The sequence below is a fragment of the Lissotriton vulgaris genome, chromosome 1_1 (assembly GCF_964263255.1).
Source record: "Lissotriton vulgaris chromosome 1_1, aLisVul1.2, whole genome shotgun sequence".
Classification (NCBI taxonomy): Eukaryota; Metazoa; Chordata; class Amphibia; order Caudata; family Salamandridae; genus Lissotriton; species Lissotriton vulgaris.
In genome coordinates this window covers 1,922,908,988-1,922,936,724 of record NC_141685.1, presented here as the reverse complement: position 1 = coordinate 1,922,936,724, position 27,737 = coordinate 1,922,908,988, and the positions used below count along the sequence as shown (strand labels likewise).

At 44.0% G+C, this 27,737-nt stretch overlaps 1 protein-coding gene across 2 annotated transcripts in view; it reads right to left on the bottom strand.

Annotated features, from left to right (window-relative positions):
* The window catches only part of NAV3 (neuron navigator 3), a 1,035,010-nt gene that overhangs the window by 91,468 nt on the left and 915,805 nt on the right, over positions 1-27,737 (bottom strand). For both annotated transcript variants that reach the window (XM_086919576.1, XM_086919578.1), the window contains 2 exons: positions 21,651-21,819; positions 21,006-21,241 (listed from right to left, as the gene is read on the bottom strand). In XM_086919576.1, coding sequence (XP_086775702.1) covers positions 21,006-21,241; positions 21,651-21,819 — 405 coding nt within the window. The remainder of the gene's footprint in view (positions 1-21,005; positions 21,242-21,650; positions 21,820-27,737) is intronic.

Here is a 27,737-nt window from a genome sequence, read left to right as displayed (position 1 = left end):
TGATGGCTATTTTTAGCCACATAGATTATTGAAGGCAAACAATGCTGTTTTTTCCAAGACTCTAGTATGTACCTCTTGTATCTCTTATAGATTTTCCAAGAGGCTTGAGGAATGTTGGCTGTGAGAAGATTGCTTCACAGTGTATCCTTTATGTTGTTTATTGTTTTGAGTTTATATCACTTTCACTCACTTTGCAGTAGCATTTAGCATCCATTAGGTTCTGACGAAAGCACTAGGTGCATTTTTACCTTGTAGTGCTGAAACATGTTGACCGATGTTTACCAACGGACGGCTATCTATTGAAACTGTCCGTTTGCACTGTTTATAACCCCTTCGATGCTCATGACGAGCTCAGCTCGTCATGAGGCACAGTGGAGCTGTGCTCATGACGAGCTGAGCTCGTCATGACCACACCCATTTAAATTAGGGCCCAGCACAGGAGGAGGATACCAACGGACGGCTATCTATTGAAACTGTCCGTCTGCACTGTTTATAACCCCTTCGATGCTCATGACGAGCTCAGCTCATCATGAGGCACAGTGGAGCTGTGCTCATGACGAGCTGAGCTCGTCATGACCACACCCATTTAAATTAGGGCCCAGCACAGGAGGAGGATACCATCAGCCGCGATGGTGTTAATCTTTGTTCGTATCAGACATGAATAAAGTTGGAGTCTGATTACGCTTCAATTTTAGAATTTAAACCACACTTTTGCACTGCACTTTTCTCCCATACACTCGACAAATTAAACCTGCTCACATCTGTACTAACAACTTTGAAAACATCCTTGGGCTCCTCCATCATTAGGCTGGAGTGTTAGCCCTGTCAAAGGAGACCCAGATGATGAAGCATGTCACCTGGATTGGTGAGTGATGGGAATCCATAGAAAATGTGTATATTTTTATAGAGTCTTGGTTAGTTTTGGTATTCTTTGTTCTTCTTCATTAGACTTCGGGGTATATATTGTGTATTGACTAGCACAAGTCTGGCCATAATCTTTTGGGTGGAGTCGATTAGGCTGATTGGCCTTTAATTGCTGGGGCTAGAGCGATCCCCCTTATTTGTATTTAGGTAAAATTTCAGCTCCTCGTCAAGAGTCAGGAATAGAAGCTCCACTGGCTATCACGTTGGCAAGGAACATGATATACTGGAGCCAGTTATCCTTGTCAGATAAAAATAGATCTGCCGGGATACAATCGGGGTCTGGGGCCCTACCCCTTGGTACTGAGTACATGGCGTTTTCCACTTCACTTATAGTAAACATTACTGATAGATCAGTGCTTGATATTTGGAAGAGGGGAGCATTCTCTCCTATTGCAAATTGTTTCTCCAAAACGGAGACACACTGATTAGGCGCTATATAGTTTTGGGGGGTGTTACCTTTACCTCCTCTACCCCACTTTACCAGCTGCCAGAATGATTGCATGTTTTCCATTTTGCTAGCCTGTAAAAGTTCTAACCACCATTGTTCATCCCATTCCTTCTTTGCTACTGCTTGCGTGGATTTATACTTTTTACGTGCTAATTTAATCTTGGCCATGTCTTTAGTTTTAATTGCCCAGGATAGTTGCTTATATGCTTCTTTACAGGTCTGATTGTACCAATGGTCCTGTTTAAATGAGAGTCTCTTTGACGTTTTGAAGGATTTGACAAAGAAGGACCTAATCTTTTCAAACATGGTTTCATGTATTTGGGTGATATTTATGTTAATTTCTCCTTGATTATTAAATTTTTCCAGACCACCTAATGTGCTCATCACTTTTACTTTCATTTTTTAAGGGGACTTTCATTTTCAACAATCCGAGACCATTTAATCCTTCTCATGTCGTTACTTATTATAGCATCAGCAGTCTCAATCACGTTGGCAATGGGCAGAGGTGATACGTGGCCTGTTACCTTAAGTTTTTAGCAACAATGGATTGTGATCGCTTTCGTTTCTCACACAGACCTCCATATCCACAAGAAATGCTAGTTCTCTATAATAATAAAGATGCAGTCAATAATACTGCTTCTCAGGCCATTACTATATGTGTGGGATCCTAATCGATCGGAGGGTGTACGTCCATTCGCTGCCTAACTCCCCTGTCTAAGCTAAATGCTTTTAGTTGGAGCACTGTCTCGGTCCACTTTTTAATTGGTGGTATCTCCATTTGGGGAATTCACCACTGAGCATCTTCGTCTGCACTAAGGTTACTATCATAAGAGTCTAGAGGTTCAAATGTAGTGTTAAAATCACCCACTATGACTATGTTTTTCCCTTCACTAATTCTATCTAAAAAGCTGTTAAGGTCGATGATTGTCTTAGACAGTCAACCTCCCCCTACGCCCCAGGCATATACATTAACAATAAGTAAGTTGGGGGGTATTTGGGGCAAATGAGTAGTGCCATAATATGTATGTTATCAGTCTCCTTTTCGACTATCTTGTAAGAGGAGCACTGTTTTACCCCGATTGTTTACCCTCCTGAGGGTCTACCTTTTCATCTACCGATTGCTGGTTTTGAGAATTTTAAATAACCAGGATGGTAGACTGGAGTTAGCGCCCAGGTCTCTTGAAACGCTATAATATCTTGTTTTTCTATAAAATTTGACCAGTCCAATGATGGTGTCTTTGAGGATAGTCCCGCTATGTTCCACAAAGCTAATGTCATAAGAGATGTATCTTGATGTGGAGAAGTGTGGCTCAGGGGTTAGAGGCGGCAGACCCGGAAGCTGAGATCGGCCCTGGACCAGGGTTCAATTTCCCGCCTCGGCGGGTCTTGGGCTCAAAAATTCCACAGACTCGATAATTCTCGCTCCGGTGCCTTCTCAACTCACGGGTTCACACTCTGCGACTCTGGGCAATAGCTTGCTTAATCTCCACAATGGCCCCTCGTGGCGGGATGCCTGGCTTTCACCTAGTGGATACCCTGCCGGGGTTATCTCACAGGGGAATACCAGGACGGGTTCCCTAAGCAAGCGCCGGGAAACCCTTTGTGGGTAGCTGTGCGCTATATAAGCTCAAATACATTTACATTTACATTACCTGTTGAGTTACCCAAGCTAATCTCCATATCTGCCTATAAGTTAGGAATAGCTGGAACTATAACATGCTTGCCTATAGGAATGGGTGGATCAACCTGTAATAATGTTGAGGCCCTACAAAGTCGGTCCTGATATGGTCAACACTGGAAGGTGATCCTCTTAAAAATAGGCTGGATCAACAGTTTTTATCTGTCCACCATTGCAGTGTTTATGATCATAAGTAGTGTTCCTGCACAACTAAAAGTGGATTGTGGACAGAGATTTTAAACTTTGTTCCAGCTGCTATTTTGATTGTGACAATTTGCATACTACTCTGTCTGGAGCACAAAGAGAAATTAAAAATTGATATGAGGTTGAGGGGGCAATAACCCTTTCAACCCCATGCTAGTGCAAGGTGCACTTAAAGGTGTGGAAACATTTCTCTAAGAAAATAACACTCAAATTATGGCATGCATGCTACGAATCACACATATGGTAGATGATACACCAAAAAAACAATGATAATGAGGAAGGAGTTTCATTAACTTCATTAACTGCACAGCTAGGCTGTGAAACACTATCCCACTGTATCTCAGGACCATACCCACCCTCCTCGCTTTCAGGAGGCAACTTAAGACCTGGCTGTTTAGGAATCAATAATGCTCTAGCTTAGCAGCTCTTGTGTCCGCAAGTTCCAAGACACCTATGGGTATACGCACGCTATAAATATTTACATAACATAACAATCATCACTGTGAGTAGGACAACATAGTATGCATACTGTTTTTGTATTGGGATGCCCTCTCTACATCAAGGAAGCAGCTGGTCATTTTAATTTCTTGCTTTACCAGCAGCTTCCAAGCGGCTTTGATCATTTTTGTCTAGTTCGCTCAGAGGTGGCAGGTTATAACCAGGAGATCCTTACACAGGAGTATGCCACTGAAGAATCATTTCTTAGGTTGGCCATTTCTTTGTTTATTAAACATCTTACTATGTACTTGGTCGGCCCTTTACAGTCTACCCAATATTTAATACAGTTGATATTGATTCGGGCCGTGATTAATAACAGCCCCAATCCATACCTGCTTAAACTTTGGGGAGTCGCTTTCTGAAGGTAAGTATTTTTATTATCCTATGCATAAATGCTGTTTCTGTTCTCCTGGTGACTTCCGGGGTCCAGCATACAACTACATAATTTTTTATTTTTTTATTTTAAAAACCTTTATTTCAGTCAACATGGTACATTACAAGTCATACATGGTGCAAAAAATGCAATATTTGGTCATAGTGAAAATTTCACCTGCTGCTTTGTAAACACATCGCAAGTACCAGAGACCAGAACGGTAATAAGATCAACAACCCACCCTAAAGCCAAGAAAGCAGCTAGCTTTGTAAGCATAGACTCACAGTTACATCATGTGAAGCAGGCATTAGCACTCGGTAAGCCAGCGGGTCCAGCACCAGTAAATGATGGTAGATTAGTCCGTGTATTTGAAACCTCATCCAGCAAGGCATATACTGTATGCTCAGGTAGGGGTATCAAAACATGTACTCTCACCACGCAAAGTTTCCCACTTTTCACCATTGTCCTTCACAATATGGGGCAAGCGAACCCATTTACCCTCGTAACGGAGCAGGGAAATCAGAGGAGTCTGCCTCCGCAGGAGCCTCAGCATCTCCTCCCTTTGTCTCCTAGTCTCCCGCTGCGTAATGCCCTAAGTGGTATGTGGTCAGGGGGCCCCAGATATCTTTCGGTCTTGATTTCAGAGGCAAGAGTTCAGCATAGCACTGCAACTGGCCTTGCCAGGTAGATAAGTCCCATATCCAGTCTTTAAATTTGTGGGCCCGGCCCCTACCCCATGGGCAAGCTACTTGGCGTTTTGCAAGAAGACTTAAAGCTAGGAATTTTTTGTGAGCTGTGGCGATATCTTGAATTCAGCTGAGCAGAGCAATATGGGAGATGGCTGTATCTGCATCATCAGCATTTCAGAGAGGCCCACAAACACCTGTTCCCAGTATTTCCCTACCTGCGTACACAGCCACGCCAAGTGCATAAAGTCCGCTCCCGTCCCACCACATCAAGCGCATGTATCATCTTCCTTCAAGTGAAACTTATGTAATTTGACAGGAGTATGGTATAATTGATGGAGGAATTCATTGTGAATGAGTGACAGTTTACAGCTAGATGAGGCCGCCTCTGTCTGCCTACAGCTAAATTCTCATTGTTCATATGTCAGAGGGGTCTCAATGTCCTCGTCCCAGTCTGCTCGTGCTGAAAGAGGTTGTGTGGGGGTTGCCTCCTGGGTATGCCGGTACAGCAAAGAAGTGACGTGTTTGGGAGTATCAGACTGCAATAGATTGTGTAAAGGGGGCAGCGTGGGAGGTTCTGCAGGGAAAGCCGGGGTAGCAGCCTTAATACTCTGCCGGATTCTGATGTACATAAATATGTCCATAGTGGAAGGAGGATGTGTCTCGAAGAATTGCTCCCTAGATCGAAACACCCCTCCCACATATAGATCCCCTATGTGGCGTAATGAAGCGTTTCTAACAATCGTTTGCATATCCCTTCACTAGTGACCTGTAGCAGGGGACTGTGGGGAAGCGGAAGTCTGGGGTAGTACATCATTGGGGCCTTAAATTTATGGGCAATTCTGTGCCAGGCTAAATTGGTGCAGTCCACTGTAGATGGGTCCTTTCCACGTTCCTTTACCTCCGTAAACAGGTAACCAGTGGGGGGAACCGGGACCATATAACCATCTTCCACTGCAAGATGTGGCATGAAGGAGGTGAGGGGGCGGTGAAACCAGTAGGAGGCAAAATGTGCTTGGGCACAATGATACTAGTACTCGAAGTTAGGTACTTCAAACCCTCCCTGGTTGTATGGTAGCATTAGTGTGTTCAGTCGCAAACGCGCTTGTTTGCCAACCACATATGAGGCGTGTGAGTTGCATATTTAGTGCATTAAAAATAAATCTCCCCTGGTGGTAGGGAATGTTCAGGAAGAGATAAAGCAGTTTTGGCAAAATAACCATTTTTATCAGGGAGATGCGTCCAGCCATCGATAGGGGTAGGCGTATCCATTTATGAATATTATCAGTGATCTTGTCTATAGCAAGTCCATAATTTGTGTGCATGAGAACATCTTTATCACGGGAAATATGTATGCCTACATTTTTAATGTCCTCAAATTTCCAAACTATGGGGTAGTCCAAGGGATAAGCTATGGTTTTGTCCGAGAGCGGGAATATCGCCGACTTGGCCCAATTTATTTGGATCCCCGAAATTGCTCCGAATTTAGAAATTTCGCAAAGGACCGGATTAAGATTGACCTGGTTTTTTTTTATATATAAAGTCATATCATCTGCGTATAGCGAAATGAGGAGGTGGCGGGATGGGTATACTAATGCCAGTTCTTGGTGAAGTTGTCTTATTTTTGCCGCTAGGGGTTCGACTGCTAAGGCAAATGAAATGGGGGACAGCCTTGCCTGGTACCCCTTGAGATGTTAAAACATGTGAGCGGGCGCCATTGAGCAGCACCGTGGCTGTCGGATTCGTGTATATTAGTTTTACCCAATTCAGAAAGGGATGGAGCATTCCCATGTAACTCAGGGTGCCGATGAGGAAGTCCCACTCAACAGAATCAAATGCTTTGGTAGCGTCTAAGAAAACTGCCACTGCTGAGCTATTCGGGTCTATGTCCTGCATAACAGCCATGAGTGTTCGTAAGTTATGTGAAGTGGCTCTGTTCAAAATGAAGCCCTCTTGATCTGGAAACACCAAACGGTCCATCAGGAGACTAAGTCTATTGGAGAGGACCTTAGCGAGGATTTTAGTGTCACAGTTTAGTAAAGAGAGGGGGCGGTAGGAGTCACAAAGCAATAGAGACTTATCTGGCTTAAGCAGAGACACTATTTGGGCTTCCCTCATGGTTCTAGGAAGACTCCCTTCCTCCAGTGCTTCATAAAATACATCCTTCAATATAGGGGCAAGAAATGTTGGATATGTCTTGTAAAATTCGATGGTCAGACCATCCGACCCCGGAGCATGTCCCGATTTCATCCCCATCACTGCTTCCTTTATTTCATCTACTTCCAAGTTTAGACTCAAAAACTTTCGCTGCGTGTCCCCCAACCAGGCCAGGGCCGTGTCTTCATAGTATTGTGGGAGAACTAGTCCTTGCAATAGTGAAAACCAAAATGCACAGTATTTCACTATAAGGACATGTACAACACACCAGTACATGTCCTACCTTTCACATACACTGCACTCTGCCCATGGGGGGGGGTACCTTGGGCCTACCTTATGGATGCCTAACAGGTAAGAACATGAAAGGTTAGGGCCTGGCAAGTGGTTGTACCTGGCAGGTCAAAATGGCAGCTAAAAACTGTGTGCACAGACACTGCTGTGGCATGTCTGGGACGCTCTTGTAAGGCTACTTGCGTGGGCGGAACAATCAGTGCCGCAGGCTCACCAGTAGCATTTGATTTATAGACCCTGGGCACACATATTGCACTTTACAAGGGATTTACCAGTGAATAAATATGGCAGTCATGGAAAACCAATCAGAATTACAATTTACACAGGGAGCACATGCCCTTTAGAGCTCATTATTACAAATGGGGTAACCCAGTAAATTGTCAAAGGACCTGGGTGGACGATTGCCAGAAACCGGTCCTTGGATGCTTGATTCCGGTCTGGGAAAGACATAGCTTGGTAGTTCGGACTGGACTGTTCCCATGAGGCACAGGGTCAGAGCTGATTTGCATATAGCCAGTGTCTAACCCAGGGTGGTGTGGAGTGCAAAAAAACGATGGATTTAGGCCCAGATCTTTGTACTGGGGTGAATGTATGACATTGTTCTACATTCTGTCCATCAACTGTGTTTTTTGCAATTTTCACCCCGAGTGTGCTGGGGATGCTCAGACGTGAGTCCCAGGCTCTCCACACCACTGGAGTCAAGCTATCCAGGCTGATAGCCAGAAACCGGTCCTTGGATGCTTGATTCCGGTCTGGGAAAGACATGGCTTGGTAGTTCGGACTGGACTGTTCCCATGAGGCACAGGATCAGAGCTGATTTGCATATAGCCAGTGTCTAACCCAGGGTGGTGTGGAGTGCAAAAAAACGATGGATTTAGGCCCAGATCATTGTACTGGGGTGAATGCATGACATTGTTCTACATTCTGTCCATCAACTGTGTTTTTTGCAATTTTCACCCCGAGAGTGCTGGGGATGCTCAGACGTGAGTCCCAGGCTCTCCACACCACTGGAGTCAAGCTATCCAGGCTGATGAAGGCTGATAGCCAGAAACCGGTCCTTGGATGCTTGATTCCGGTCTGGGAAAGACATGGCTTGGTAGTTCGGACTGGACTGTTCCCATGAGGCACAGGGTCAGAGCTGATTTGCATATAGCCAGTGTCTAACCCAGGGTGGTGTGGAGTGCAAAAAAACGATGGATTTAGGCCCAGATCTTTGTACTGGGGTGAATGTATGAGATTGTTCTACATTCTGTCCATCAACTGTGTTTTTTGCAATTTTCACCCCGAGTGTGCTGGGGATGCTCAGACGTGAGTCCCAGGCTCTCCACACCACTGGAGTCTAGCTATCCAGGCTGATGAAGGCTGATAGCCAGAAACCGGTCCTTGGATGCTTGATTCCGGTCTGGGAAAGACATGGCTTGGTAGTTCGGACTGGACTGTTCCCATGAGGCACAGGGTCAGAGCTGATTTGCATATAGCCAGTGTCTAACCCAGGGTGGTGTGGAGTGCAAAAAAACGATGGATTTAGGCTCAGATCTTTGTACTGGGGTGAATGTATGACATTGTTCTACATTCTGTCCATCAACTGTGTTTTTTGCAACAGACACTGCTGTGGCATGTCTGGGACGCTCTTGAAAGGCTACTTGCGTGGGCGGAACAATCAGTGCCGCAGGCCCACCAGTAGCATTTGATTTATAGACCCTGGGCACACATATTGCACTTTACAAGGGATTTACCAGTGAATAAATATGGCAGTCGTGGAAAACCAATCAGAATTACAATTTACACAGGGAGCACATGCCCTTTAGAGCTCATTATTACAAATGGGGTAACCCAGTAAATTGTCAAAGGACCTGGGTGGACGATTGGTAAAGAAAACCGGTGGACCACCTGCTTTCTCTACCTTTAGCGCTGATCATCAGTGGCAAAGTGCTCAGAGTACCTAAACTAGCAAAAAATGTAATCCAGCACACAGTCAAAAACATAGGACATAGAGGCAAAAAGACAGGGAAAACCAAGCCAAGGATGCCAGGTCTACCAACCCTGCTGTAATGTATACAGGAAAGCATCCAGATACTCCAGCATGTACAACATTAACTAGAGACACTCTAAAGAGATTATGAGTACAATATCACTATGGTTTGTCCAAAACAATTGGTAAGGTAGGTATATCACCACTTTCCATGGCAGCCTCCACTGAAGTATGGGACAGATGTACTGAATTATTTTGCAGCTTCAAACCCTGACATATGCCAAAAAAAAGATCTTTTTGTATTTATGAAACAAATTTTGTGAATCAGAAAAGCTTCCTAAATCACAATTAAGAAGAGGCTCTCCCTCCAAACTGTGCATTGTAAATTAAATGTATCAATGCTTGCGTCCACAATTATAGTTGCAAACAACTAAAGAGTTATTGACTTTTGAAAGGAGGTGGTGACAGAATTGCAAGTAGAAAAGACTTCTGTTGAGCATCCTACTTTTTGTCATGTCCCATTTGTAAATGGAAAGAGGGATGGCGGTGTGCTGTTCCTTTTCTGTACCTAATCATAGAAAGTGTCAAATAGCAACCTGCCTAATTCAAATTAATTAGGCATGCTATTCTCTGACCATCCTTTATAGCAGAATTTGTGTTAATACCTATAAGTAAATGGATTGCATCACCATATCAAATATAGGTTGCAAATATTAGATAATTGACCACTGTTAATTACCTGTATCTTTGAGCAACTGGCCTGAAGAATTTCTGACCATCATTTACTAGTGTGGGAAACCACAGATAGAAAGGATCACACACCACAAATATTTTACAGCTAGAGTGATAAGAGAAAAGAATTCTATAACAACTCATTATTTGGGTGATGTCCTAACCCCACAATGTATTGTGGGAGGTCTAGTGGAAGTTCCCTCTGGGAGATGTATAGGGACTTATAGTATTCCACAAACGTCTGCAGTTGATCAGGCAAATTTCTGTGTGTCTCACACTGTGAGTCTTGGATCTCTGCAATGTAGTTGGAGAATTTGGGTGGGCGAACCACGTTTTGCCAAAACCTTACCTAGATGGTCCCCTTCCCCGTATGTCCTAGCCCTATGGTATTTTCCCCTGAATTTGTTCTCTCGTTCAGCGGAATTTTCATATTCTGTCATTTTGTCCCTAAGCTTGGCTCTGGTCGTGTTTGCCCCCACATCGTTTGCAAGGTCCCTCTCTAGTGTTTTAATGTCCCGCTCCAGAGTGTTTAATTCTCGGCAGATATCCCTGAGGATGCCTCCCCCTTTGGAAATACAGAATCCCCGCATTGTAACCTTGAATGCTTCCCATACTGTGGTTAGACTGATCTTAGGCGTAACGTTCTTCTCAAAAAAGCATTGAATCTCCTGCCCAATCTCTTCATTAAAAACTGAATCGAGTAGGTGTAGGGGGTTCAAGCGCCAGTTAATGTAAAGGGTTTGGCTTACCCAGATCTGCAAAGTGCACAGGGGAGTGGTCTGAAAGTGTGCGGGCCAAATGTGTAACATTGCCCAGCCAGTGTGCCATGCCCATGGACACGATCAGGTAGTCCAACCGGGACCACATGGAGTGTACTGCCGAGAAGTATGTGCCTTCTCTCAGTGTAGGATGCTTGTATCACCAGGAGGCAAGAAGGTAGTTTGTGTCTAGTATATCTTTCAGTGCTCCTTGTGTGGTGGTATAGTGTAGATGGGTTGCGTGTGAACTGGTAAACATCGTTTACAACGATGTTTTCACAACGAGGTACCTTTACACCGCGGCTGTGACAACGCAAGTCGTTACCACAACTTGCGCTGGAGGGCGCTCAAGGTCTAAAAATAGTTATTTTACTATCCTAACACCTTCCCTAGGGTCCACGGGGACTGGTGTTAGAATAGTAAATTAAACTATTCGAAATCCGCGCCCCCCAACGCAAGTCGTGGTAACGACTTGCGTTGTCACGGCCGCGTTGTAAAGGTATGCGTTGTGACGGTACGCGTTGTACCGTCATATATCCGTGTGAACTGTCGTTCTGAGGGCATATTACTGTGTTGAAGTCTCCACCCCAGACTATGTACGTGGAGCCTATGGATTGTATCTTGCCCCACAGCAAGGATAAGAAAGTGCGGCTCATCAGTTTTGGGACCGTAATAGTTTGCAATTGTTACATCTTTATTTGCTAACCTGCCCCACATGAGACAATACCATCCCTCGGAGTCAGCCTCTGATCCCCCCAGTTCGAATTTCACTCCTCTTCTAATGAGAATGGCAACCCCCCTTGAATAACTTGAGTAAGACGAGAAGCAGCGATGTGACGCCCATTTCGAAGCAAATGGGGGGGAGATCCTGTGTGTAGGTGTTTCTCTTATAATAGGACAATACTGATGTGGTGTCTATCTAGATACCCTAGTATCTGACTTCTCTTTCTTGGATTATACTGTTTACTCTATCAAAAGCTTTTGAAATGTTGATAAACCATGTACATAACCCTTCAGCAAATGTTTGGAGGCACGCTTGTAAAGTGGATTTATGATGGAATCCTTCCATGATGGCAAAATGTGCCCTGCGTGCGGCAGTAAATTGATTATAGTGGCTACTAGCACACTCCAGGCAGCAGAGTCTTTCCTCATGAGTATTTTAGAAAGGCTGTTGGGCCCGTAACTCTCAAGTTATTGCGTGCAGATATAAGCGTTTTATCCTCTTGATGCAATATGACATATCTTTCTTGTCCTAAGATGTTATACGTGGAAATATTCGATGCAGGATCCCTGTAAAGCCATTCCAGATGTTCTGTCCATACTGCATATGGAATACGATAGTCTCCCCGATCTTAGTTGACTTAGTTGTAGAGCAGACAAGCTCCAAGAATTTTGTTCCATTTTTTGTGTGATTGAATTGTGCAGTTCACCCATAGAGAATCTTGATATTTTCTCTTGACAGTATAAATTTCTTGCAATCTGCCTTTTTTGTACTTGCTTTACAGCTTAGGAGATGGCAGGCGACAAAGCTATGTTGTATAAGACTTAATTTTCTTGCAATATTTTTTTTCTTTGCAGATTCTAATCAGGGATTCATTTAGCTGATTCTTTAGAGAGGGGTGGTTTTTAGTTTTTGATGATAAAAAGTCAAATATGTTTCTTAACAGATTAGTGCACGTTTGAAGATCCCAAACCTGAATATCCATCGATTCAACTTCTTCTTTCATATGATCAAGAACGGTTAACTCCATAATTCCAGTAGATTTTTATCCAGGGAACAGAACCATTTGATCTTATTTCTGTCTTTTACTGCTGTTAGTGGGCCAGTAGCTTGTCTATTCCAAGTGACCTCTCCTATATGATTGCATAATGATATGTGCTGAGGGTTATGGTAACTTTCCGGTCTCTGTATTATGCAGAAGTCTTTTAATTCCTGGAAGTTTGCTGAAGTTACAAATGTATAATCAATTGTTGATTTTAGGTACCCCTTGGTCTAAAGTTACCTGGGCCAGTAGGTCCTTAAACAATCTGCCATTCAAGTTTTACTACGCTAACTCTGCAACGGTAGCACAGATTACTTTTGCTGAGTGCTTCTTTCTTCTCTTCTCAAGCATTGCAGCTGGAATTTTAAAGACGTGATTAGGGGTAGGCTGTTCTCCTGTATCTTCTTCATGCTGAAATAGTGAATTATTGAAGTCAGACGTTAATAAAACTGTCCAGATTTTATTACAGTTGATCACAGTTTCGACCTGATACAATAAGGCATATAGCCTGTTCCTCTCACTGTTGAAGGACGATGGGATGTAGACATTGATCACACAAACCAGTATACCCATGTTATATATTACTCTGATGGCCAGTACATTACCTGCATTTATGATGATTTGAAAGCTACTAAAACGACCTCTGTTTTTAAAAGTGTTGAAAGGCCTCCACTGGGTTTCGCCTTTAAACTTAGTTGCTGGAACATCTATATTGGTAAAACTGTGGAACGCAATTTCAGAAATTTTCCAGGAGTCCTGCAAACAAATTATTAGATAATCGTTAAAGAAAGAGACCAGGTTGTCATTGCTTTCGTTACACTGACAATCCCCTCCTGGGGTGTTCCAGGAGCAGATTGCCAGGGGGATTTTACTGGCCGACTTGTAGCCCCCTGCCGTGTCAGGAATATTGTGGTTGACTTTCTCATGCATTCGGGTGGACCAAAATAAAACCAAAGACACTTTCAACATAGTAAACGATCTGTGTAATAGCGAAAGAACTGTGCTTCCTCTGACGACCTCGCAGGAACTTTGTGACTCTTTAAATGATTTCTTCATAGATAAAATTGCCATCATAAAAAAGAATATTCAAAGTCTCCCTGGTGGGGATCCTATTGAAGACATCTACTACAACCCCGCCACTTTAGACAATTTACCATCTATTGATGAGAAGACCTTTTCAGAACTTCTTTCACGTGTCAAATCTGGCTCGCCCTTTGATAGCTGACCCCCATATTCTAAAGGAGGTGTGCTCAGCTATTCCATCAGGAATCCTTCCTCTTTTGAATGAATCACTTATACAGGGCAAGGTCCCTGATAGGTTTAAAAATGCCACTGTGATCCCATTACTGAAAAAAACAGGAGCTGACCCCCTAGATCCAGCCAACTATAGGCCTATCTCCCTCCTCCTTTTCTTCTCGAAACTCCTGGAGGCACATGTATCCAGGTGTCTGTCCAACTTTATTGAAAGTTCTGAATATTTAGAACCAAATCAAGCGGGATTTCGACCATCTCACTCAACGGAAACTGTCATTTTGGCTGTCCAGGACATGTTAAGATCTAATGCTGATAAGGGTATCCATCAGGCCCTTGTGCTCCTCGATTTGTCGTCCGCGTTCGACACGGTTGACTATAACATTCTGATCAACCGTGTCGAGCAGGCCGGCCTCAGGGGCCCCGCATTGAACTGGATTGCCTCTTTCATCACAAACCGTACACAGTCAGTGAGATTAGGATCTTTCACAGCCCCCAGGATGTCATCTACCTTGGGTGTTTCCCAAGGTTCGTCACTTTCCCCTCTATTATTTAATCTTTATCTTCGCCTACTGTTTTATTCTTTAAAAAATTATAAACTTACCCTGTACAACCATGCTGATGATCTGCAGGTAATCATTCCCCTAAATACTCCGAACTCAGCCGCCGAATGCTCGGCCGTAATGTCACATATACAGAGATGGATGACCCTAAACCATCTCAAACTTAACCCAGGCAATACAGAATTGATCTTGCCTGGGGAAAGTGGACTTAGCTGGGGTCGACTGTTTTGGCCAACTGATATGGGAGTCCCTCCTACAAAGACCCAATTGGTTAAAAGCTTAGGGATCGTACTTAATGAGGATCTATCTCTTAAAGGGCAGGTATGAATGGTGGTTTCTTCTTGTTTCTTTCAACTCAGGAAGATTGGGAAAATTGCCCACCTTCTAACACACCCTGCGCTCATTAAAGTAGTGATTGCCCTTGTCCTCTCCCGGTTGGATTTTTCTAACAGTCTTTACTTGGGTCTTCCGACTGGCCTACTAAAACACCTCCAGATGGTTCAAAACCAGGTGGCAAGGCTCATCTGGAAGCAAGCAAAGTGGCAATCAAATTGAGCTGGGTTGGAAAAACTCCACTGGTTGCCAGTGGCACTTGCGAATTGCTTTCAAGGCAGGGTGCATCACCTTCAGGGCGCTCCATGACAATGGCCCTATATTCATTAGGAAGTCCATTACTAACTATACACCTCAGCGCAACCTTCGCTCTACACATCTAAGCCTTACAAATGTCTCTTCATTTAAGAAGAAACGCCAGGGTGGCAGCTATTTTCACCATCTGGCTGCCTCTCTTTGGAACGCTTTTCCAGTTCCTATTAGACAGAGCAATGATTTACTGGCATTTCGAAAGTCTTTAAAAATGTGGCTCTTCCAACAGGCTTACGCTTAGAATTGTGTCTTGTGTCTTGAACCTATAGCGCCAAGAAACCCAAGGGTGTACGTGCCCTCAAGAAATTGTTATTAACATAACATAACATAACCAATACACTAACCTGTCTTGAGTTTGGAGGATTCCATACAATAGTAACCTTTAGGTTGAAGACTTCATTTGAGGAAACTGTATCTGGTACTTTGAAGGTTGGCAGATGTGTTAGGGAAGTTTGTCTTGCATGCCATGCCCCGCTTGTTGATTTTGGGTGTGTTTCTTAGGAAATGCTGACATTTTATTGCTGTTGCCTACGTCATGATTTTACTGTGTTCTTCCATTTTTATGCCTTTTCTTAGAATTTTCTTATACATTTTTTATGTTGCCCAACGTGTTCTAGTAAATTCTTCGCTAGTTCTTGCATCCCATTTAAATTGGAAGCTTACGAGATCATCTGAGGTTTTATGTTTGAGCTTACTGCAATATTCTTATTATGTTATGTTTATTCAGAACTTTGAATAGGCCTTTCAACATGTAGTGGAGTTGAAAATCATTAACGTTGATAATGGATTAATTTCCCCATAGCTGTTCTATGTCTTGTTTTTATGCTACCCCATTATCTCTTCATTCACCACAGAGAGGGAGGGAGTATGCCTCATTACGGTGCAGCCCACGTTATCGTTGTTGCCGGGCATGTAGCGATTTCACAATTTCAGAGATACCTTTTGAAATATTCAGGAGTATACAGCAAGTCTCTTCTTCCACTCTTGGGCGGGCTGTATTTAATTCTGTGGTATATGTATGCCATTTGTTTTCTGTTGCTTCTTTCACACATTTATTTAGATGGTGACTCTTTTCCTCTTGATTGATTATCATGATCACAACACTTTTCTGGTGTTTCGTTGGTGCATGGAGAGCCAGTGAGACCAGCCTCACTTTGTTCCTCAGTGAGTAATACAGACTTTGCCCCTTGACACGTGACCCTTGTGTTTTGGGCCCGATCTAATGCTGAGGGAATGGAATTTTTTTATCTCATCTGATACTAGCCTTATTTTTCTAAGCTTGATGTTGCTATTAAAAAATGGCGGATCTTTTCTTTCCAGATGACTGTGTTGTTTGAGTAGCAACTGCAGCTAGATTTGGCCCTTCCCTATGTTGTTTGCACAGTCTTTTTAGATGTCACTTGCTTATATATGGTTAAAAAACCTTCTGCTAATTGCCTACATTTGAATGTGTTTCAAGCATTTGGCATACTGACTCTTGGCTACAAAAAATGTGGTTGGGGGGCGCACAGCGAGTTGTATTAGGTTTCTGTTGTACTTCTTTCAAGGTTGGGTGCTACATACAGGTGGCGTGTCCGTCCGGCACACGTCTATGATACATGTAGTTAATGTGTCACCATATGGCTTGGTGACATCCCTGTGTCTTGTGCACACCTTTGGTGCTCGGGCAAGCAAGCTTCCACAATAAAAGTTGTTTTCACAATTTATTCGTGTTTCATCATTAGTTTCATGATGTAAGGCTTCTTGTTCTTATTTTACATGTTATGCATTCTCGAAACGGCTCCAATGCATTTCGGGTAGTATACCCTTCGTCAGGGAGCTTCTGTGAACAACAGTAAAAGATATAGCTAAGAGGGGGTCCGTGTTTTTGGATATGATTACCGTAGCATGCAGGTGGGGTTGGTGGGGTGAGTACCCGAAATGCATTGGAGCGGTTTCGAGAATGCATAACATGTAAAATAAGAACAAGAAGACTTACATCATGAAAATAATGATGAAACACGAATACATTGTGAAAACAACTTTTATTGTGGAAGCCTGCTTGCCCGAGCACCAAAGGTGTGCACAAGACACAGGGATGTCACCAAATACTGACTCTTGGACCACTGCCTCCAGGACTATCGATACACTATTATGCTCTATTATCCTTTTGCTTATTGAGCCCCTCGCCGAGTACCAATGCTCACCCTGTTCTTACTCATCCAGCGCTATGGGCTTTTCTCTGCATTTGCTATGTGTTTGGATAGTTGAGAAAAACTAACAGGGGGTCCCCAGTTCGGTGATTCGAAGGAAGTTCTGTTATGCCCCCTTCATTATAAACTTCGGCTTATAGGTTAGCCAGTGCAAAGTATTAATAATGTCCTCTATCCGCAGAGATTGCTTTACTTTCTCAACGAAGGACTCTAGAGGAGCAATGTATAGCTTATCTTTTGTTAATTTTTAGATCTTTTATGTTCTTCACCATCTCTTTGATTAGGCATATCTGATTAGTAAATTTTGGAGGATTGTGTCATCAAAGAATCAGAGATTTTTACTAGTGTACTGATAATGGCGTTCATTGCAATGAGTACTAGATAGTTTGGAGAGACATCTTTCTCTGTGTCCAAATCTGTTTGAATGGATAAGACTATTGTGAGTTTTGCTTGTACATTTTGCTTTCGCTGATTTGCTCTTAGCGGTGAGGAGGCAGAATGCTACTCTATTAGGCCTTCTATTATTTTATGTGGTGACTGCTGGTATTGTGTTGAAAGATTACGTTTGTTAAAGAAGTCTAGGTCATCCATTGAGTTAATGTAGGCTTAAATAATGGCCTCTGAAAGTGCTGGAGCCTAGGGCTTGTGCAGATGCCTCAAATGTGCAAAATAATGAGTTCATCTCTAAAGATATGTTGGGTAAATCAGGTAGGTCTATAAGGCCTTCAGACGAGGCACAGTTTTTCTGGGTGGCGATCTCCATTAATTTCAGTGATTGAGATACCTCTTCTGCTGCATCCTTCATAGAAGCACTGAATTTGCCTGAGGACTGTGAAGCCCCTTCCCCCAAAAAAGCAGGGAGTAATTGTTTTTTGCTAAGTTTTGTTTGGAGGGACTTTTCTGTCATTTGCAGCTTTGACTCCCTGGGGACCCTTTGTTTTTCTCCTGAGAAGTTTATGCAGAGACATCAGCCTCTGGGCTGTTGACTAGCATTTGAGCCTTTGTTTTGATGCTACTTTTTCGATGTTGGTTGGGCTGCATTACCTTACAGTTTTTTTTAACAGGATTTGAAAGGGCTGTGGGCGAACTCAACCCCAGTGAGTTAGTACAGCGGATGCTCCGATTCCAGCTCCAACTCCAGGTCCTTGGTATACAGTCACTCTGACTCTCCACTCCATAGTTGCTGGGTTCATCCTTACATGATTGCATGGTTGTTGGGGCAGGCATGAGCACGATTTAGGGAGAGGGGTACTTCCTGCTTGATTTACAGGACTGCAATGTCTATTGCACTGTTCAATTTAAGCTTACATTTCTGTCTGTGTGAGTAAATTACACAAATCCTTGTGCGCCTATGGGCCGAATCCTTAGGATGCAGTAGAAAGAGGGGCGGGAGCTCCAGCTTTGGTCCGCTTGGACCTGTTGCGTACGCGAAGGAGAATGGGTGGGGGGAAACCCGAGACGCAAGCTGCACACGACCCTAAGCATGCCTTGTTTTCGTCACCAGGACTCATGCTACCTCACCCTTGCACAGCAAAATGCCTTCATCAGCTGCATGACCAGCAACCACCCCACCTCACCTTCAGTCTGTCTTGTCTGCTGAATGCACTGATGTAGGTTGCTGGGGGGCTCGCAGCATTTGCCACTAACTCTATGACCCTGTGTGGTTTCATTGGGGCTGAGGTCAGGATTGTAGAGTTGAAGCTCTGTGTGAGCTGTGGGTTAAAATTCAGTTCAACGCACTCAGGTGTGGGGGGTGAGGAGGTTCTGTTTGCCTCTGAGGACCCTGAGTCCAGCAAAAAGGGATTTTGTTTGCTGCTGCTGTTGAGATGTGGTGATGCAGACTATAGCGGACCAGAGTGAGGAGACCTCGAGAGTGTGGAAGGAAACCGAGGCGGGTCAATCTTCCACCAATGACAGGGGTGGAGGGGGGGGGAATCGAGCCACAGATCAGTCCGATGCTGTGCCGATACCAGGCAGCTCACTTTCTCTGTGCTCCACTCTGCTTCCTTCCATGTTCTGTACCGCTGTGCGCTTCTGTGCGACCGTAGGGAGAGAGAAATTGAAGGGGGTGGAGGTAGAAAAAGGTATCTGTCCAACAAGGGACGGTCTTTGGAGTTACTGGTGGGAAGGGAACATAGAGACAAAGACAAACACTGGGAAAACTGGATGGTCAAGAAATGTGAAATTTATGTCGAGGATGCAAGGGAAGCTAGAACTCATATCAGCAAATGAAGAGCTGCGAAGTGTTCCCTTCTACAAAACTCTGACTCGTGAAAAAAAAAGTAATCTTGTAAAAATCTCGACAAAATACAAAAAGATTCCTGCAAGATTCTCAAAGAGATCCTCTCTTATTTCATGTAATAACCTGCCATAGGCTTGGGATCATAGGAGTTTATATTAGGGCACAAGCATGTTACACCCTCTCCCGTTTGCATACAACTGTTGTTATTGGGGTTGCTCGATTACATCGCTGTACTTTGCTTCGAAGTGCACTATTCAGAAAAAGCATAGGTTATCACTCAAAGAGTAGTACGTATCAAAGACACCATCATTAACAATAGTAGGAAAAGGCCCAGGGGCTGCACAAAATGCCTAATAAGCCCATGAGTAAATTGTTTATATATGAAAACGATAATTCGCTGTGAACTCAATCACCCTTCCGTCAAAGTTTTTGACATGTTACTTGTCAAGGAAGAATTGTAGACCCTGGTGACTTAGTCACAATATGCTATGGTCAATATAGTTAGAAAAACTGTTAAAGAAAATGTTTTGTGCTCATATAAAAAATAACGATCACATATAAGTTAAATACCACATTATGGGTGCAATATAGAAGGTGGGTGCACTTTGGACGGCAAGGGCAACTTATTTTCTAGTTTTAATGCGGTATACACCCGTTACAACGCATCTTTTACTCCGCACTACCATTACAACGCGACTTTTACAACGCATACCATTACAACGCATTGCGCTGGGGGGCGCTCTAGGATAGGGAATAAGTATAATTTACTATCCAACACCTTCCCTAGGGTCCACGGGGACTGGAGTTAGAATAGTAAATTATACTTACCACTATCCAGCACCTCAAAGCGCTATGCGTTGTAATGGTATGCGTTGTAATGGTCGCGTTGTAACGGTAGGTAGTTGTAATAGTATGCGTTGTAACATGGTACATCCTTTAATGCACATTACCGGAAAGTATGATTCTTACTGGTGCAAAGAAAATGTGCTATTTGATTTCAATTACTGTAACCCAAAGACACATTTTAAACACACGGGGATAACTACAAAACAAAAGGATACAGAATGGGGAAAAAGCATTGGCAAAGTAAAATACTGAACAGCATTTATTTCAAGCTTGATGTGAACATTTGATCAGGAAAATTGACATCACGGGGCAAGAAAGCCAGTTGCTGAATTGGGCTGACTCATTTACCCCAATATACAGTATACTATGGTGGACAGAAACAAACCATGGATGACAGTTGAACAGACGAATTAAAATGGCTAACAAAAAGCCCCTCCATATATGAATATTTCTATTCATTATATAGTTTTGATTTTTTTTTCTGCACGAGGTTGACTATCCAACTCAACGTGTCTCTAGAACTGACCTAAAAATCTACATCCAGAGTCACAATTTCAAAATTCAATTTGCTAGCAGGGATAATGAGAAGGGTTAGTTTTTAATTTCATTATACATTTATTGAATTGCAGTGCAGGACAAATAGTGCTACATACGAGGCCATATTTCTCATCAAAAAAGGAAATTAAAAAATAAGACAGCGAACATGATTGATGCCTGGGGTTTAAATATTTTCACTATCCTAACAACTGAAAATAACATATTTGTTTGACAGCTTCACGTACCTTGCTTGATTTGTGGTCGACATTAAATGTGGTAATTGCATCCTCCTTTTTCCTCCTACCACACTTATTTATCACATACTCAGCTAGTCTGTTGGCTAAATAGGTCTTTCCAGTACCGCTGGGCCCTGAAAGGATAATTCTATGGTGCTCCATTAGCAGATTAAAGTAACGCTGTGTGATTGGTTTGGGGATTAGGGTATCGAAGACAAAGCTGTCCAAACTGTTATCTTCCACTCCTGAAACAAACACAAACAGGTGGCACAGAAAGGCAAACACGATATATGGCTCACATACAGAACAAGGTTTAAATAGGTTTTTCTGGTATTTTAAATGTCATTACTGAACTCATAAATAATGTCATTTAACAAATAATTACAGTAATCTATTGTTTTGCTGATATTTAACATTCCAGATTTAGGAGCACAACTTTTACACCATCCATTCATCAGACGTTTTCAAGGTATGTGAGAACTTCTTCTTTTGGCCAACCCAACATATTTCCCTTAACTTCCCTTGAAGTTTTAAAATTAAATGAATTAATATATGATTGAAATTAATATGTGTTCTTCTGTACACTACTCCTTTAAGAATATAATTGAATAAAATATTGTTCAACTGAAAATTAAAAAAAACACTTCTACTTACCTTTGAGGTTCACAGTGATGACGTTATTATCTCCAACCAAATATCCACACGGCAGAAACTCAGGCACTTCTATGTTGTGGGCCCGCATTATATCCCCTATACAATAATTTACAATGGAGTCCGAGTTTAATCCCAGATTTGAAACCGGATCCACTCGAAAAATGTATTCCTAAAGCACAAGAAACATAAATGCGTCGTTTAGCGTGAATGAGAGCAATGCATGAAACTGAAAAAACATTTAAGTTGGTCTCGAATTAGCATCAACATAATTCATTATAACGGCCCCTGTAATGCATGCAGCGTTCAGCGGAAGCCATTAAGACAACGAGGTACATTTAAATATGTCGGAACACCAACATGACTAATTCCACTGCTAATATGAAGGAGCGCGCTGCAAGGCAGCCGAATTCAACAGTATCCGAGGATACGCTCTAAGGGGCAGATTTATGATAACTTGCGCATCCCCAGGGATGCGCCAGTTATCTTGCGCCGCAGCTCCGCCACCCATGGTGCGCCGCATTTACAATGCGGCGCACCATGGGGCAAAAACGGCACAGATGCGTGACGCATCTGTGCCGTAAAGGTGACGCATTGCTGGAGTTGCGTCGCAAGAGTGACGCAGCTCCAGCAAGGCTTGGGGGTGCCCCATCTTGACAATGCTGCGTCAAGACCTACGCCTGCTTCAAGCAGGCGCAGGGTTTTGACGCAGCATTGGCCTGAAAGTGACTGAGTGAAATCTTTTAGATTTCACTCAGCCACTTTTGCGAGGCGCACCTGCCCCGGAACACCCACCCTGCGCCGGAACGCCCACAAGTGGCGCAGGGCTTTACAACGTGACGCATCTGCCTAGATGCGTCACGTGTTAAATGGGTCGTAGGGATGCGCCACGTTTACGCCGCAGTTGCGTGACGCAAACGTGGCGCATTCCCAACATAAATCTGCCCCTAAGTGTATGCACTACTAACAAGAATGCTTGGGAAAAATGTCGCTTGCTATGAGCGAGGAAAAGATCCATTCCTTTTAGTGAAAATGATTTAACAAAATGTGCGAATTTTTCTCTTAAGAGAAGAATCACACATATATGACGAAATTAACTTTTATCCTGAAGTTTTAGGAAACATGGAGCCTGACGTGGAGTTTGACAGACTACCTATCTGCCTTATTACAAGTGAACTATATCCAATGACACTGGTAATAAGACGGACAGGATGTCCGTCACAAATGGCCGAGTACACATCCACCAAGTACAAAATATGGCCCCAGGTACTCTTATATAATCTTCAACTCTCGCTTTTTTCAGTATTGTCGTTACTTTACCACTTTTTCCAGCATTGTTTGGCTTCTATCAGTGACAGTAGTGCAAACAGATTTTTTTTAGCTACACATGCGCTTAATTTGTAAATAAAAAGGGCCAAGGACCTCGTCAGGATGCCGATGGCAGTACCAACACAATTACTAATCATCACACTCTTCTTACAAGTGTGACAATTCAGCCTCGTCTAGGCTCCTAAAGCTATAACACCGGCTTGGACAGCAGTTAATAGTCCTTTTTAGCCGCGCCACTTTGTGACAGACTGGTACAAGCCCTGGTGTTGACAGTTAAAAGCCGGTGCTGGGCCCTGGAAACCACAGGCCCAAATTGTATGAGAACCTTTGCAAAATTCGCTGGTGATGAAGTAGGCCTGGATTCAGTTTTATGAACACCAGATATCTGGGTCTGCCATTCTGAGAAACTTCCAATCTCAAAATTTTAGACCAACTATGGGAGGTGCAGTGTAGGGTCTTGCCGGAGTGATTATCGGCCAAAGGGGGAGCGGGACTGATCTTACCTTCGCCGTGAGGGCAACGTCGCAACGTCTCTGGCACAAGATCCCTTTTGAGTGCTCCGAGCCGTGAGGGGAATGGGAGAAGGAACTTCAACCCCCAACAACCCTTGCTCTCTCGCCCGCCCTGATGCGGGGCAGTGCGCCAGGACGCGCATTTAAATCGCCTCCAACCCACCGCAGCATGGGACCCGCGCAGGCATGCCCAGGCCAAGGGCGGGCCCGTCCGCTCCCGACATAGGCCGGAAGAGGCTGGGCCATCCCCCTGGTCAGTTGTTATCGGCGGGACCAAGGTAAAGAAAAAGAGCGGGTAAGAATCCTATCAAAACCCATACAGCCTTGGACACACAGACTTACTGGCAGCAACTATTGGGCCCTGATGTAGTTCTATTCGACCTGGGTGGCGTAAAGACTTTAATTACATGCTCTCATTAAATTTCGGTCACACAAGCTAAATCTTGGACTGCGGGGTGCCCTGTTAAAAACTGTGGATTGTTGCACTACTGATAGCAGGGAAAAAGTTACAATCTATTCTGGATAGTGCACTCTTTCTATCCATCCATAGGAATCAACTGTTGTTAAGAACTAAAAGTTTGGGAGTGTAAAAATGGGGAAAAGGTTGGGCCCAACTAGAAATAAAACTGTTTCTGCTCTCCCGCTGCCACAAACATCGATAGACAAAATGTGACAGAGGGCTATTGGGGTGGTCAACACAGAAATTGAATTAACAGAGCAGACGCTGTCACTCACTCCGGACATATTCTTAGATACATCTGATCCACTTATACCAGTAGTCACGCCCCACCCACTAGAGGCCATACAAATCGAGACGCCCACCGAGGATATTCCCCCAAAAAAGGATACATCAGGGATATCTGCCCCTAAGAAAGGGAAACGGAAGTCAACTGCTGACGCTGGCCCTAGGGAAAAAGTGGTGACGGAGTATATTATTTTAGGGTATGATCCTCAAGAGGCCACGCAGCAACCTGCTAGCGGTGACACTCCCTATCCACCATGGGCACAAGACCTAATGGTCGCTTTGCATGACTAAGTGAGGGACACACTCAGAACTGAACTAGCCCCTCTAATCACAAGATTGTATAAAATTGAAAAACTATTGGTTAAGGGGGGTTTGGGAACACCCGCACAGGCAATCCAGACCACAAAGAACACAAGGGGGAGGATGGCAAGTGACTGTGATGGGACCACCCTCCCACTAACACATGCAGTAGGGGGAGAACGTACTTTGGAGGGACTATTTTCTACATCTGATGGTGGGGCAGGAAAAGCCAGACATGACAAGAATAATGACAAACCCAGTGAGGTCCTGAGAATAGAGCATAGCCCCCCCCGGGGACACATGTAGTTTTAGTCCTTAATCCCCCAACTATGAGAATTGATAATAACAAGAGGAGGCAGGTAGATCATGCCCAAAGAGTTGACGGGAACACCCCCGGTGAACTCATCCTACCCCACATAAATCTCCCCCCGGCATGTGCCCCATATGTTGTAATATTAACAGGAGCTCCATCAACTGCACCCAACGTGAGAGAGTCCCCACTCAAACTTAGAAATGAATGCTTGTTCTGGCTTGCAAAATACAAACATTTTGAGCATGCCAGAGCAGGGGAAATAATTATGGTGCGAAGAGTAGGGTGGGTGCGAACACGTAAGAAGTTAGACGCAGGGGAGTGCATCATTATTAACTTTAAAAGTCCCAATACAGTAAGAAATCTACTCCTCACTCCAACCAATCGGCAGACTGCCCCAACAGGTATTAGTCTCCGACCCCTAGATTTCTTCTATCCACAGCAACACAAACTACCAACAGATAGTGTAGCACCGATATTGCAACAAACGGGCCCTGAGATTGCAAATGATAGAAGATGGGACCTATATAGCAGGTACCCTCAATTTAATATCAGGGTGAACAACAGGTACCAAGGCTTGGAGGAGGTGGACTGACTGGGAGGGGAACACCAGGATAGGGAAAACATCACAACCCGGCGGCAGACCCAGAGCCAGAGGGAAGTTGTGGATCATTGTGGGCCGCTTTCAGCTGGATTGAGCTGTGTGGAAGACGGCCCATTCTCTGGCATTCCATCTGTGATCATACAGGAAGGGGGAGCCCCGGATCTATCATCTTTAGTATTCGGGAAGGAACCCCTTGGAGAATTGGCCACGATATATGGCAATCCCTGCGGACTCCTTCCAGATGATTTGTTGGCCCCGGGTTATAGGGGTAACGTGGTACAGCAGAGAGCCAGAGTATTGGGGATGCTTTCTAGACAATCACAATGTCTGTTTGTTCCAGGAGACATGGGTCCGGAAGGAATACCAGAGAGCAGGTTTTGCTTCCTTCAACATCTTGGCTACCACAAAGGGCATGGGGAGACCGTCGGGTGGCCTAAGTATTTGGGTGGGCACAAACCTCGGCGCTAAAGCTGAGCAGATTTTATCCAATACTGATGACGTGCAATGTGTTCTTTTAACGCTTGCCTTAAAGGCACAAATGGCCCTACTCAATGTTTACTCTAGACCTGTAAATAATGGGCAAGAATCAGGTGATATAGAGGAATTGGGACACTTTATATCAGCCTTGGATCCAGCAATTGTCTTGATAGTAGGAGGCAACTTTAATCGTCAGTTTGAGCCTCTTACTGACCCAACCCTAGATGGGCCCACGGAGGAGGATCAGTATTGGTCGATACCTGATCCACAGATTCCACCGGTTAAAGCCTGGCTGCCGCTGGTCATGCACCTAAATTCCCTTACCCTGGCATTATCATTGAGGGCATGCAATGGTAGGACCAAATCGGATAGACGGGCCAGTTTACGTTCAATAGCGAGGGTCAGAACTCGCTGCTTGATTATATCCTGGTTGAGACTAGAACTTGGGACAGGGTCCTTGACTTCCAGGTCCACCAGAGGCTAGACAGCGATCATAATGCACTAGTAATGATCATAAAAGCAGGGAGTCTGGGCTTGTCTAACCCTCTACCAGACTCTAATAGGGAGCAAAATGCACTAACACTGACGAACAACAGGCGGAGTGAGGTTGTGTCATATTCAGAAATCTCAACCTAAACTGGCCAATATATATAACCAGGCTCTGCCACTATTAATTGAAATGGGGGAGGTAGGAGGAGCTGATTCCCAAATAGGGACACAGGATAGGTCCCTAAAAATCCATGAGCAGCTAACAACAAACTCCTTGATGCATTCTACTTGGTGGGAAAGCCAAGAGCAAACTATGATTCCAAGCACCCCTGGTTCAATGCAAGCTGCCGCAAAGCCAAACTGTACTACTAAATGTAGTGAAGGCAAAGGATAGGTTAGCAACTAAGCAGTGTAGGGCAAACTACAAGTGGACTACCAAAACAGAAAAGAACAATTTGGAAGCAGAGAAGTGGGAAGACCTCAGGATTGCCCTGAATGACAAAGATCTGAAATCATTCTGGGCAATAGTAAGTTCTGGGGGTAGGGGAAGGCGACCCGCCCTAGAATCTAATTTAGCATCCGCAGTTTGGGAAGCACACTTTGGGGCATTATATGCTGGTCGCACCGAAGTGGGTACTTCCGTTGCCTCCCTGAAGCCCTTCCATGAGAATCGATTGGAAGGTGCTTGGGAGATACCTTTGGGTGAAGTAGAATGTGCTATTGAGAAATTGCAACCCAACAAAGCACCTGGCCTAGATAAGTTACCTGGGGATCTCTTTTGGACGGAATCGAAAATTTGGGCCCCGTATTTGTGCGTCCTCTTCAATGCCATCTTAAAGGGCATGGATCCCCCGGATACCTGTAGTGGGGCTGAGATAGTCCCCATTCACAAAAATGGTTGCCCTCTCCTACCCTCAAACTATAGGCCCATCAGCCTAATAGATACTTCCCAGAAACTTATGGGACTGATCATCCTGGATAGAATACAGGGCTGGATAGAGGAGATACTAAGTCCCTCAAAGGCAGGCTTCAGGTCGAGCACATCAACCGCCGACCAGATACTTCGACTTTAGGTGCTTTACTGGAAGACAGTGAGTATAGAAGGTGGCAGCCTCTTTCTCATTTTCAACGACCTGCAGTCTGCCTTCGACTTAGTCCCAACCTGCACAGAAATAATTATTAAGTGTCTCATTTTTCTTACAGGGGAGATGTTTCAATTTAAACCCCGAGTCTATTTACACCTTTTTGTTAAAATTAATCAAATTCACATCAGTGTATATGCAGGCGGATCCTCCTAGTTCTGTAGACGTTTGCGTACTGTCAC